This window comes from Pygoscelis adeliae, unplaced genomic scaffold (genome assembly GCF_000699105.1).
Source record: "Pygoscelis adeliae isolate BGI_AS28 unplaced genomic scaffold, ASM69910v1 Scaffold108, whole genome shotgun sequence".
Lineage (NCBI taxonomy): Eukaryota > Metazoa > Chordata > Aves > Sphenisciformes > Spheniscidae > Pygoscelis > Pygoscelis adeliae.
The window spans coordinates 9,043,772-9,057,749 of NW_008825498.1; the positions used below are offsets into that span (position 1 = coordinate 9,043,772).

At 38.9% G+C, this 13,978-nt stretch overlaps 1 protein-coding gene across 1 annotated transcript in view; it reads left to right on the plus strand.

The window, feature by feature from the left end:
• ESCO1 (establishment of sister chromatid cohesion N-acetyltransferase 1) overlaps positions 1–13,373 on the plus strand; it is a 33,236-nt gene extending 19,863 nt beyond the window's left edge. Inside the window, exons 9-12 of the mRNA XM_009331449.1 lie at positions 6,483–6,572; positions 8,997–9,140; positions 10,054–10,241; positions 12,833–13,373. Coding sequence (XP_009329724.1) covers positions 6,483–6,572; positions 8,997–9,140; positions 10,054–10,241; positions 12,833–12,980 — 570 coding nt within the window. The 3' untranslated portion in view covers positions 12,981–13,373. The remainder of the gene's footprint in view (positions 1–6,482; positions 6,573–8,996; positions 9,141–10,053; positions 10,242–12,832) is intronic.
• The last annotated feature ends 605 nt before the right edge of the window (positions 13,374–13,978 follow it).

Here is a 13,978-nt window from a genome sequence, read left to right on the forward strand (position 1 = left end):
CAAAGTACATTATAATGGCAGCATATAATACGTTTCCCCATTTGAGTCCTGTTTGTCCTTTTCCTGCCCCCTCCCCCCCGCAAGTACTTTCAGATTTTGAATGTTATCAAAGATGTAAACGTAATTTACAGAAGGTGGTGTTAGTTCTTTTGGACAGAAGCTGGCAGAGGAGTTCAATAGTTACTTAAAGCTGCTGTGTTCGTGTAGGTGGGAAGCTGCGCTGAAGTTTGAATATTTTGAAAGTTGAAAGCTGAAACTTCTGACTTGTGTGTATGTCGAGAGTAACAGCGTGATTAACAAAAGTGAAAGAGCAGACTGCCTTAAACCAGTTGTAAATAGCTATGTGTAAAGTTAGGTATGCTTTTAATTTGAGAAGAACTTTCCTTATTGTTTTCTCAGTTGCTAGGCATCTTTGTAAAACTTCACACAATGTGTGCTCAAGCAAATTATTTGTATTGTCAGTTCAGTGAGTAAACAGTTCTATCTCTGAAATCTTTTAAAACTCTAGTTGTGTTTTGTGACATCGTAGATGGCTATAGAGTGATGATTTAGACGGTTATTCTATAACAGAAGCTATAGAGTAAGAGGCGAAGGAAGGAGTCTTACGAGTTTTTAAATTGCCTCTGATTTTTTTTTTTTTCTCATAACAATTTGATTGACACTGTTTTCTGCATGGGTAAGTAACTTTTGCCATGCTAAATAGGTAAGTCTTTAACGCTAGTCATTTGACCCATAGTCAGTGGTTCTTCGTTGATTGTATTGTGGTAATGTCCGTGACAGAAACATCTTCACCTCCTCTTAGAAAATAATTTGAATTTTAGATAAGCCTTCTTGACAGTGAATTAGTACACCAAATCTCTACTTGCTAATTCTTAGTTGTCCAGAAATACCAGAAGAACAATTGCTAGTTATCCTAGTTTTGCTAGGAGGTTTCTAGTGGGGATTGTTGGGAGGATGGCTTGGTGTGATATGCTCGGTTTCTAGGTATTTGTATGTAGCTACTGTGTTGAAACTATAACTACCTTCCTTCCCCTGACAGAAAGGGTTAACTGGACAGTAGCATCATGGGATTAAAAAAATTGTACTAGAGAAAGTCTTGGTAACTTCTTGGTTAGACTTTCTGGTCCAGGAACATCTGGTCTTGTTGACCTTGATATGTTACTTTATTAGCTTTCCAGATACTCTTTTTTATGTAGTTAATGTATTTGGCATTATTGTTGATTTGGAGGCCATTCTAAGGTATCTTAGAAGCATTTTTCATTCTCTTGTTCATTCACATTCTTCATGCCATATGGTGCAGTCCCAGCCTGACTTGAGAAGACTTTTCTCAGTTTTTCTCCCTTTTGAGTGTCTCGTTACGTGCCTAGTAGTTCTATTGATGATTCATTTCACAGAATCGCAAAAAGAAAGCCTATATACTTTATCATGCTAGAGCTTCTTGCTGTGAACTGTGAAAATGGACTTTATTGTTAGTGTCTTGCCCACCTGCATGCAGCTGCTTTGTGGGTTTCTTAAAAGTACTGAGTAGCCAGAAGATAGTTTGCATGTAAATAATAAATTATTTACTGTCTTCAACAAAATATATTTTTGGTTTTTGTTTGGTTTTTTTTTAAGGCCTATCTTGTTTCTTCTAGTAAAAATTTCTTTCTAGGTCCCTAGAAATTCCGTGATGCCCCCAGAAGTAGGACAGGCTAACAAGCAGATGGTATTGGGATACTTGTTTTGTCATGGATGGTTGATAGAGACAGTAAGGAAACTGCAGGCCTTGTGTGGAGAGAGGAGGTTTGACAAGTTTAATGACATTTTCTGGATTTGGGAACAGAAGATGGGCAAGGACTGATACGGGTTTTCTGAAGGGTGCCATTTGCTGTTAATAGGAGCGTGCAAATTGAGTAAGCAAGTAGGTAAGGTGGTCAAGGATAGTACCGGAGCAGGAATAGATTAGTGTGGGAGATGTCCCCTACTGCAGACAAATGTAGGAATCTGTCTCGCTATCCTTCTGGTTTCAGACATCTGAAAGTCTCCAGAAAAAATAAGCCATTCTAGCATGTGCGTGCATTGAGTGGGATCAATACGTGGTTCAGTTTTATAAAATCCTCTAGCTGCGACACCAAACAATGTCAATTGTGTATCCTCTCTGTGATACCGCATAGTATCAATTTAGTATTTCTGCAAAATTCTTCTAAGAGCAAGACATTATTTTTAATGATGTTTTTAAGTTGTGAAGCCAAATACTTAAGTTAGGAAATGCCTGTGGATTGAGGTGCCTGATGTGAATGCAGTTAATGTGTTTGTATTTCAAGCTCATCCTCTTAGTTAAGAATATCTTGAGCTGAAGAAAGTGGAAGAAGCTGTTATTTGGGCTAATGTCTAATCTGATAAGTTTTAAATAGCTATTCTGCTGTAATTGCATCCAAGCCCATCCGTGAGGTTCTTATGATTTTTGTATTGAAACAAAAAAAAAGGGCAACATTTGACTTCTTGGAACCTAACGTTAATAGAATATTTGGATTGGAGATGATGATGAACTTCATGTCATCTTAGAAAGATTTCATGGTTGTCTTGATTTACATTAATTCCAAAAGGGATACATCTGTTCAATATAAAACTTAATAATATTTCAAATAAAGTTCTTACTATTAGCTGTCTTCTGTAAGAATCTTAGTTTTAACAGAGGGTAGTATTTAATAGTTACATCCAAGGATCTTAATGTGTTCTACAGTCAAAACCTCATTCTCCATATTACACTTGGGGGAAAGAGAGGCGGAATATCTGCAACTTGATGAAGGAGTCAGGAAGAAGAATGCAGTAGACCATTTCTCTGCTACAAATTATCAAGGGTAAAAGGGCACAAAATTTCATACTAAACTTGATTATTAGGGGAAAATTTCACAAATGTGAAAGAATTATACAGTATTAACCACATTTTCCTCACTACCTCAGTATTTTTGAGGAAAAAACGGTATAAGAAAAAACCACTGCCAATTTTCATGTATTTGTATTCATTTGGGAAACAGGGAGGAGTGCAGACAAGCCAGAACTGACATATATAGATAAATACCAGGTTTGCTGTCTCATTTCCTACTCTTACATAAGAACTTTTAAAACATGAGGAAATGCATGGGAAGCAGTCTATTGTGTCTTCTAACTTAGCTTTTAAAGGCAAATCTACATCGGATACTATTTTAAACTATAAGCAGAACATAGTTCATGTGAAATTGATTGCTGAATGTTTCAGCTACGATGCTATTAGTGTTGGAACCATCTTTCCAACTGTATTCTACATCATTCATTATATACGTGTATAATATCCAGTGCAAGCAATGTACTGCACAGCGTAGTTGTAATTACTGTCTGTACTATTTCACGATGCGGTAGCAACTGCTTGTCTGTATTGCACTTTTTTGAATGATTTCTTTCTTTTGTAAATTCTATTGCCATTGCACCTTAATAAGCAAGCAGAAGCAATCTTTAATGTTGTTTGAATTGGGAAGAAAAGTTACAGGTAGATTAAAAATGAGTTAACTGTTCATTGCAGAGTTGCCTTATGTTCCTAAACTATTAAAAATACCTGTAGGATAAATAGCCGTGACATGGAGGGGAGGAGGGTGTTGCAACAGTTACGACATGCTACTGGGGCTCTGCACAGCACCAGTCTGCCCAACTGTGGTGATTAGGCTATACGTGCCTTGCTGCTGCTGGCTATAGGTAATCTGTTGTTGAGCACAGACTTCCAGTGTCAGGGAGGAGTGGTATAATCACGTTCGTTTACTCGAGGCCTTGCATAACGTGTATCCTGGTGGGAACAATAGCTTTCCTTTTAACTTCTTTGGTCATCACAAGCAATGTATATCAAAGCTTGGGCATCTCATTGAACAGTAAATAAGTCTTAATGCCCTAAAGTAATGTCAGTTAAAAGGAAAGGAAAAGCAAATTTTCTGACATTGCAGAATTATAAAGTATATTGCAGACATAACACACTTGTTTCTTACTATGGCAAGGTGTTCGTGCCATCTGCCTGGGTTAAGGAGTGCTACTTTAGTTCTCAGTGATTGAAACAAAATACAACAGTCTGCAAGGAGTTTTAATAGTGTTAAAATAGTGGGGTTTTGTTAAAAAAAACCCTTGTTAATTAGTGTGTTAAGGGAAATCATCTTCAGACCACATGCAAGATACTGATAGTAAAGCATATTTTGTGTATTGTAGATACCTAATAGGATCAGTCCCAGTTGAAGCTATAGCACATTTTCCTTAACAGCTTTAATGTTAGAATATGAAAGAGCTGTGACCCATCTTGTGCATTAATTCCATTGGTCTGGTTTAAAGGAAGCACAGTTCATTCCTTACTAAGACTGAACAATAAGGATACTGAAGATGCATATGCTTATGTGAAATGTTAGTTTGTCTTTTTGAAACTCTTAGAGCTGCTTCAATAACAAAGGAATATGACTTTAAAATGTCTTCTCTGATGTAAACCAAATGAACTAAAAATCTTGGACGAGCTTAGGGTTTGCAGAAACTTTTTTGAAAGCTTCATCTAAAAGATACATTCCTGAATAAATTCCAAAATACTTCAATTTACAAACTGCCTCTCCTGTGAATATGATCAGTCCCCATATTACACTAATCACTTAAGAAAATTGATAGGTGGACAATAATGAAAATAATGAGTTCTAAGTATTAGAGAGTCAATTATTGCATTTTTACGGAATTATTTTTCGACTTCTGCTAGTACACTGTTGCTTAAAAGTGTAACAGCAGTAAGCTGTTCAGAAACGTTTTCTTCCATCAGATTTCATTTTGTTGGAAATACCTGGCTATTATGTTAACAGAGTACCTTAACCTAAAATTTAGGGTTGAATTTTCTGCATTAGGCCTGCAACATTCTGGATGCTGTAATGGTGGGATTATCGAACACATTGCATTTATCTGCTGAGCAATGGTCACAGTTGGTTTAAAATAGGCTGTAGAAAGCTTTTTGCAGGGCAAACAGGTAGCCAAAAGGCAGCAAAAGACAAAAAATGGAGAGAGGATGGCATTTGAGGTTGAAGAGTAGTAATCTTTGCCTGAATTTTTTGACACCTTTTCTAACAGTCTCAAAAGGCATGTCACAATCCCACAAATTGCACTTTTCTGCTTACCTGAATATTGTGACACTGCTGTTTGCTGCCCTTTGTATTCAGACCATAATATATATAAATTCAAATAGGATCTTCATTTGTGTTGGTATTTAGTGCAACTACTACAGAGAAGAAAAGCAGGCAGGATTGAAATGGTGTCTGTGTTGCAACCATTGCCATGCTGGGTGCTAAACTTATACTTAAATAGTTCCAGGGCTACCAGCAAGTAGATAAATTTCTAAAATTATTCTCTTCATGTCTTGTTTGGGATAAGGGAATAAAATCAGCATGATTAAAATGAGATACAGATCAAGTATTATAACACTTAAGTTTGTCATTTTTTTGTGGTAGTATATATGGCATTCATTCAGTGCCAAATTCCATTGTTTGGTCTTTAGTTGAACGTTATTTTATGGGAAGGTACAGATTTCAATGAGAATTATTCCATCAATATTGTTTCTTCAAAGGCTTTTTTATTTAAAGTTGCTTTGAGTAAGACTTGTAGGTCAGCCTTTTTAGTGGCTGAAGTTACTTCTGCATTCAGTATTTTTAGGTCCCATCAAAGCAACTTGAGTTCTGATATCTACCAGTCCCATCTTACTAGATTTAAGTGGCTTTTTTGTTTTGTTTTTTTCCATGCAGGTACTGCTCATTATTCACCACGAGTGTGGATCTGAAGAAGAGTTAATTACCTCTATTTTTTTGAGTATGTTTATACTTCAGATACACACAACGTAGCCTCCTTCCCTATTAGATTCTTAGAAGGTAGTTATAAAATTTTTTCTAGTATCCTTCTTGTGGCTTTAACAGTTATGATCAGTAACAAAATAAACTATTCCTTACATTTTGGGCAACTGCATGCCAATCAGTTCACTTAGAACCTCCTGGAGGTCTTTCGCATGCCAAACTTTAAAACTGAGTGTGTATTTGTGGAGGTAACTATGTTAAAAAGAAATCTTTTAATAAAACTTAGGGTTTTTCCCATTCACTGGACTTCGGAAAATAAGTATTACCTAGGTTTGGAAATCAGTTATGTGAGCCGAGTTTGCTACTTCTTTTTTAAAATTCAGTTTGCACTGCAGTCCTGGGGGAAAAAAAAATCTAGTTGGGAAATTATAAGACACTTTCACAAATTGTTTCTAGATATAGTTAGGCTATTGTATAAATTGTTGTATAAATAAGATCGTACTATATCTGTTGTGCTCATTTTAAAAAGCTAGCTGAAGTTTCCTTCTCTAGCAAAGCAACTGCTAAATAGTGTGAAGTCTCTGCATAAGTTCAGTGTCTAGAACAATAATGTGCAATTTCTGTTTGTAAAAGTACATCTTGTGTATGGTTTAGATAAGTGTTTGTTTTATTTAGGGTTGGAAAAAGGAGAGAATTTTGGCTGAATATCCTGATGGAAAGATAATAATGGTTCTTCCTGATGACCCAAAGTATGCACTTAAAAAGGTATGGTGAAAAGGACTGGACTTGTATATCTTACCGTGTTTGATACTGTAATATAAGTAATGAGAATGTTCATAGAAAGTTTGTATAATTTATATGGGAGCAGTTGAAAGCTGGAATCAAAACTGCCCTGGTTCTGTAGCTTTTTCCACAAACAGGTCAGACATCTCACTCTTACACACTGCTTGCTTTCTTCATAGAGAGGATGGGTCTGAGCAGGAGTGGAAGGCAGGGGTGGGAACAGCGTCAACCAACTGATCTTTTTACATTTTTTTAATATACTTGCTGAATGTCTGCCAGATATTTTATGTGATATAAACTTCCTACTGTATTTTAAAAAACTGAAATGTAGTGACATTATTACACAGCGTGAATACGGCACCACTCTCTAAACAATTTTTGGATAAAAACAGATTTAGGTGGAGAGTGGCCTCAAAGTCATGTAGTCCATTCCCATGTCCAAAGCAGGATCGGCTCTGGTTATGATGCATCTGACGACTTTCTAAAACTTGTACCACTGGAGGTTTTTCTAACCTCTCAGGACTCTGTTACAGTGCTTCGCTGTCCGTGACATTAGGATGTTTTCCCTAAGTGTCCAACAGAATCTCCGTACTGAAATTTAAGCTCGTTAGTGCAAATCATACTGCCATAGCTGTAGAAAACATCCTTCTTTTCCTCTTTGCAACAGGTTTTTTGTGCCTGAACAAAGTCTGATTGTTTTACCTTAAGAAGATTGACAGGACGTGCTGGGTTTTAGTTTATACTCCTAACTAACGTTTTGTAGAGCTCTGATGATTGTCATACTCTCCTCTAGATTATTTCCATTTGTGCCATGTCTCACGTCTCTTGAAACTCTTTACCTAACACTGGGCACAGCACACTTGTGGAGACTTAGAGCAGCAGGGTACTTCAGTGTCTTGCTGGCTAGCCTGTGTTCATACATCTTAATATGTCATTACATTTTTTTTTTTCAGTAGCATGGCATTGATTCTGTTTAGCTGGGGATTCACTGTGACTAATAGGTACTTTTTAACAGTACCACTATTGCAGGATCACAGAATGGTTGAGATTGGAAGGGACCTCTGGAGGCTGAATTGATGCCCAATACAGCTCTTTCTGACTGTAGTGGGTTTTCTTTAGCCTAACGTAGAATTTTTTAAGTTATTGAATTGAAAAGAAACTACAAATTTTCTTTTTACAATATTTAATGCAGATAAGTTTGTTTATTAAGTTTTGTTTCTCTGGTGGTATTATCTTCATTTTAGTACATTCATTGCACATTCAGTTTAGTAAAAAATGGCTGAAGAAAAAATTACTTAAAATATCTAAGTGGGGCAGAGGAAAGGAAGCCTGTAGCAAATGAAGTCATTTAGGATAGAGTTCTCCATAGTTCTGTGTGGTTGAAGTTGAGAAAACCTACAGCTGTCCCCACTGTGGATGACTGACTTCAAGAATGGTTACTTAGTGTTCCAATTGGCTAATTGGACTTGTCATTAAAAGACCGGTTCCTGAAGGTTAGATGAGAAAGTAGAAAGTAACTGATACCATGCCTTTTAAAAGTTATTTTAAAAGCATTTTTTAACACACTTTTCATTTGATCAGTACTAACTTCATATATCCATAGCATCAGTAATTCTAGTCTTGCTTTACTAATGTAACTACAACGTGCATTAAAGAAGCTTATGCCATTTAAAGCGCCACATGGGAAAGGCCACTTTATTTCTGTCTCATGAGACGACAGAGGGATGATAGCGGCTGTTCCAATGCCCTGTTGTAGGTACAAGAATTCCCCAGTAAAATCTCGGCTCATGCATAAGCTTTTGTTTACATTCATGCTGGAGTTTATATATTTCTTCTAAACTTGCTAATATTAGACAAAATTTTATTTTTAGTTTCAGTTACTCTTTGCCAAGCTAATGGAAAAGCCGAAAGCTTGAGGAAAGAGGCGACAGTTACTCATTCCTTTACAACAAATGCATACATTTTCTAGCTGCCTCGGCACCACGCTTGCTGTCATCTGCTCAAAACCCTTAATGGATTAGTTCTTTCAAGACTTGAAAAGTAACAGACAGAAAACCTTCAACTAAGCTAGTTTAACTTTTGGCATAGATCTCATTTACTCCGAGAATATCAGAGTCCACACTTTGATTATCTGTGTTGTCTCTATTAGCCTTTGACTAATTGAAGTTTGGACTTAATGGAAGCTGACTTAGACGTCTCTTCCTGTTTCCAGCCGAGTATTATTTAAGGAACGCTTATGTGGACCGATGTGTTGCAGGTTACTTAGGATAATCCTTAACTTCTGGAATAGCTTTCTGTGTTCTGGATACCTTAGTGCATTTTTGCAAATCTGTAATTTTAATGTCAATTTATACAAATGTATATTTACACGTGTTTCTTACACAGCATTTAAATTTATTTTGACAGGTTGAAGAAATTAGAGAAATGGTAGACAATGACTTGGGATTTCAGCAAGCTCCGCTCATGTGTTACTCTAGAACTAAAACTCTTCTTTTTATTTCTAATGACAAAAAAGTTATCGGCTGTTTAATTGCAGAACATATCCAGTGGGTAAGTGATTGATTTGGAGAAGGGCAGCCTACGTCAGTGCATAGTGACTGTGTTCTTCAGACATTCTGAAACTATAGAATTACCTCGGAGTTTAAGTCTAGCCATTTAGCAAATAAGTATTCGGTGTGTGCCTTTTGCACAGAGGAAGAGACTTTTGGTGGTAGACCATTCTGAAATGTAGTTGCTCATTTTTGTATAGTTGACGCTGAGCTGAGACACATGTATGGTGTCATACTTGGCTCAGACCTGCTCATCTGAGAACTCGCTTCAGCCAAAGGGTGGAATTTGTCTTCCTCTGCTAGTCTTACGCTAGCTCTGGCTCTGCTCTTGCTTGTTGACAAGCAGATTCACCTCCCTGCCCGGCAGAAATCCAACGTAGATGAAAAAGTGGGTGCTCTGTAGGACTGAGTTGAATCACCGCGGGGTCAAACAGCTCCACAGCGAACAGAAGCAGAGGGCAGAACTGCGCAGGGGCGAGCAGGACAAGAAGTCGTACTGCCAGTTGCAGTACTAAAAACTGATGTCAGAGCTTTGTCACGTATTCTGTCTGTTCCCTTGTAAACTGTGGTGTTTTCCGCCGTCCCTTGGGAGCAGCAGGCGAGAAGCAAAACAATCTCAGTCAAAGTCAGAGAAATTGATGCAAACACTTTAATACAGATGGTAATAAGAATTGGATTATTTGTTGCTGTTATTTTAAATCGGATCAGCTTTAGAGGGTTTTTTGGTTTAACCTTTTATCATCTGTTCCAATTCTGAAACTCTTAAGAGAAATTAAATGAGACACAAATACGCAGCCTTTTTGGTAAGGCATTTTAGCACGTAAGTATGTTTAACTGAAATAAATTGCACAAGAATTATTTTGTTCAGTCATTAGCTTTTATAAAGTGACAAATAATTTTTACATCACTTGCAGGGCTACAGAGTTATAGAAGAGAAGGTTCCAGAAGTCAGTTCAGAGAACGAGAAAGTCATATTTGAAAGACAGAAAGCATGGTGCTGTTCAACTTCTCCAGAACCTGCTATTTGTGGGATTAGTCGGATATGGGTATTCAGCATGATGCGTCGAAAGAAGATTGCTTCTCGGATGATAGAGTGTCTTAGGTAATATAAAAAAAGTTCCGTGGTTACACGTGTTTTAGATAGAACTCAGTCCAAGACATTTATTGCTTTGTGTGTCTCAAGCTTGTATTTTTAAGCTGCTGATGATACTGGGGATGTAGATTTGAGCACAGTCGGCAGTTCCAGTATTACGTGGAGTTCAATAACTAACGTCAGTATTCTGCAATAGCTTGTCTTTAACAGAAGTCTTTCTGCTAAGTGCAATTGCAATGGGTCACCCTAGCAGACCGCCAGTGAGCTTGGGTAAACTCCTCCGAGGTAATTACGAGTGAAGGAAATGAGACCGTCTTTGGTCAAAGTGTGAGATTACCCAAGTGTTAAGGACTGGGACCTAACCATTGGCTGAACGTGCATTCCTTAGAGGTAGAAAGGGAGAGAGAGCAGAGGTGAGCGCACCGCGCTATTTGATATAGTCTGGTGGCTTCCAACTGTATTTTTTTTTTCTTTACTCAGGTTCACTGAGCCTTATGAGGTATTTTCAATTTCCATGGAGCTTTAGTAGCTAGTGATGAGTGTATCGAGCTGAATGCTGAATGCTAAGTGCTAGATCCATAAAAGGACTCAAACATCCACGCTACTGTTTAGAGAAATGTTAAAAACATTGACTTCCCAAACCTTAGGCTTCTTCCAGTGACGTTTCCTAGAAGTTTAAACACCTGTTCTGAGTAATGCCAAGAACTACCCAAATCTTACTACTGCTGGGCTGTCAGGTTTGTGCTAGGTGCCTGGCTAGCCCCATCTTGTTGGAGTTTGTGGCAGAGGTCCTGCTGTGTCTGCCAAGCCTCGCCCTCTTGGGTATTTGGAGAGCCTAGCAAAGCTGTTCTGCTCTGCAGAACGCATCTTGCCTGGCTGGTGGAGCAACTAGAAAGCTCTTATCGGATCACATTCTGTCTGAACTATCGACTGTAAAGCTGTATTCAGATAAGCATATTAACTTGATGATTTGGTTTTATTTTTGGCTGATTTTTAATTGTGTATTCAGAAGCTTCCTAGAAACTTATTTCTAAAGGAAAGATTTCTTCCCCAAAGCAAGGCTGGAGTTGCTCCTTCAGTTACAGCTCTAAAGGATCTTTAAAATCAGTTTTAATGGTTCGTCGCAGCTAGCGAGAAGAGGACTCAGGTTTCCTCTCAGCTGTGCGCCGCGTCTTACCTCTGGCTGTGCTCTGGTGCTTGTTTGGCCTTCCGTTAGCTCATTGCTACGTTAGCAGAAAACAGGTTCACCAAAGAACGCTTTGTGTTATTCTGGTGCTCAGTTGGTTTGTAGAAAGGTCTGATGAGCTCTAGAGTTGGCATAAATGAGGGAGCCCAGAAGGTTGCAGAAGGCAAAGGAAAGGAGCGAGACCCGCTTTTTGAGGGCAGTAAGCAGTTAGATCTGCTCAGCTGCCAGTGAAACTTCAACCTAAATGTCTTTTGTAGCAAAAGGTAGTTTGAACAGGATGATTCTGGTAGCCAGCTAAATCCTGACTTCGAAATGTTGAAGGCGGCATCCTAGCAGACTTTTAAGTCCATTTTGAGAACGCCTGCCCCGTTTCACTCGAGCTTTCACAGCTGGCCTGGAGTCAGAAAAAGCCGGTCAGACGGCCTTAAGAACCTTGCAAAATCCTGTTCCTACATACACTGAAGAGAAGGGAATAAAGCTGGTAATAATTAGAAAGGATTTTGTTCCTATTGTCTTTTCCTCAAGATTTAATGGAGATGTCCATATGATCGAAGCTCGTACTTGCTCTGCAAGTACACGTAAGTTTATTTTCTAGGAGTTAAAAAACTTAACTTTAATGGGAGTTTCTTCCGTTTCCAAGGGTAAACGTTACCTCCTCCTCCCCCTGATTGAGGCCTTAAAGCCTGAGATCAATTCTCTGAATTTGCTCACGGAGCCATCCGGACAGTACAATGGCATCCCTTGATTCTCTCCCCTTTCTTCAAATAAGAATAAAACATACATGAAATGTTTTCACGAAGAAGAAGTAGTTAAGCAAATTGAATCTTCCTTTTCAGGTGGTTATTACTGAAGGTGTACCACTTACTTACTTATGATGAATTATGCCTTGAGGTTGTGTTCTTAGATGTTCTAAATTAACCCAAGATGTGCTCGCATCCAAATGTCGGATGTTTTTCTCAAACCAGGAACGTGAAATGTCATCGGGTCCTTTCAGCCCCCTCCGTAAGCACCCTAGCTTCTTTGTAGCTTACGTTTTCATTCCTAGTGATTGGAGTCCTAGTCCTAGCAGTCTCCTCTCTATGGAGAGATAGCTGGAATGAATTCAAACGTTGTTTTTTTTTTTTTTTAAACTCTGAAATTGAACTCTTGATGCAGCTCGCAAGCAATTGCTCTGTACGAACGTTTCTTCTAACATACCAAAACCTTACAAAAACCCGCCCAGAACAAGTGCTCCTCCTTGCCGTTTGGAAGGAGGAGATAGATCATATAAATGGAGCTGTCTCCTCCTAATAGAGCTGCTTCCTTTTGAATGTCCGTGCCCCTTAATTAATGGCTTGTGGCCTAACAGCATAAACATTCTGGCATTATTCCCTGAGGGTAATTTTTTTATTTTTCTTTTTTTTTTTCCTAACAGGAGCAACTTCATCTATGGCTCATACTTAAGTAAAGAGGAAATCGCTTTCTCTGACCCCACTCCTGATGGAAAACTCTTTGCAACGCAGTACTGTGGCACCGGCCAGTTCCTGGTATACAACTTCCTCAACGGACAGCACCAGACTTAACTGCTCCCGAAGGAATTCCGTTTTTATTGGGAGACTTCTGCCAAAACGTACTGAGTGGGTGCAGACCTTCAGCAGAAGCCAGGGCCATTTTTACTACAGTGAACTCAGGACTGGTAACAACCGAAAGGTTGTACTATTTTATTAAAATTGTAAACAATGCAGTAATAGGCTAACTTTGTTTTTTTTTAAAAGAAAGCTATTTTATTAACTTTTACAAAGGTTTGATTGTATTTTATCTAGTTAGTCATGTTTACATGCAGCAGAAAATTGTTCATAGTGGACTGTAAACTAATGCAAAGACTCTAGTCTCGCCGACGAGTACATGCCGAAGTTCTTAACGTGGTGATATACCAGTGCTGCTCGGTACTGTGACGCTGACCTCCTGCCACCGGTTCCAGCGGCTGGGCGGGGGCGCGGGAGGGTGCCCGCTTGCCAGAGCTCAAGGCTGCGCTCGACTGCATCGAGGCAAGAAGCGTTGCGGTGCAGTCGTCGTGGGTAGTGACCCTCACAGACCCCGCGGTGGCTTCCGGGGTGCGTGCTGTGTGCTGCTGGGCGTTAAGGCAGCCTACTGAGCGTCAGCAGCGTCGGAAACTTGTTCCGCCCCCTCCCCTCCTCCCCCAGATTAGTGGTAGAGTAAAAGGTGGAATGAAAACCCCGAGGACTGGTGTACTCGTCATCTTTCTTCAAGCGCTGTACTGAGTATATACCTTTGTTAGTGGACTTCACTTTGATACTTGTCACTCCTTCATAAATCTCTCCTCTTTTAAAGGGTTTGTATGTTGAAAAACTGCTGTGGCCTTTCTTGATCTGTACATAATGTAGATAGGTTAAAAATAAAATACTTGATAGCTTTTTTTAAAGTTACTCTGTATTGATACTAAGCGTGAATGAATCTCGAGCGTATTTCGTACTTGCGCACGTGAAATATTACCTTAGTGGCTATGGGCAGCGTGTGTTTTGAGGCAGTCGCTGCATTCAGGCCTGCTGGGGGTCGGAAT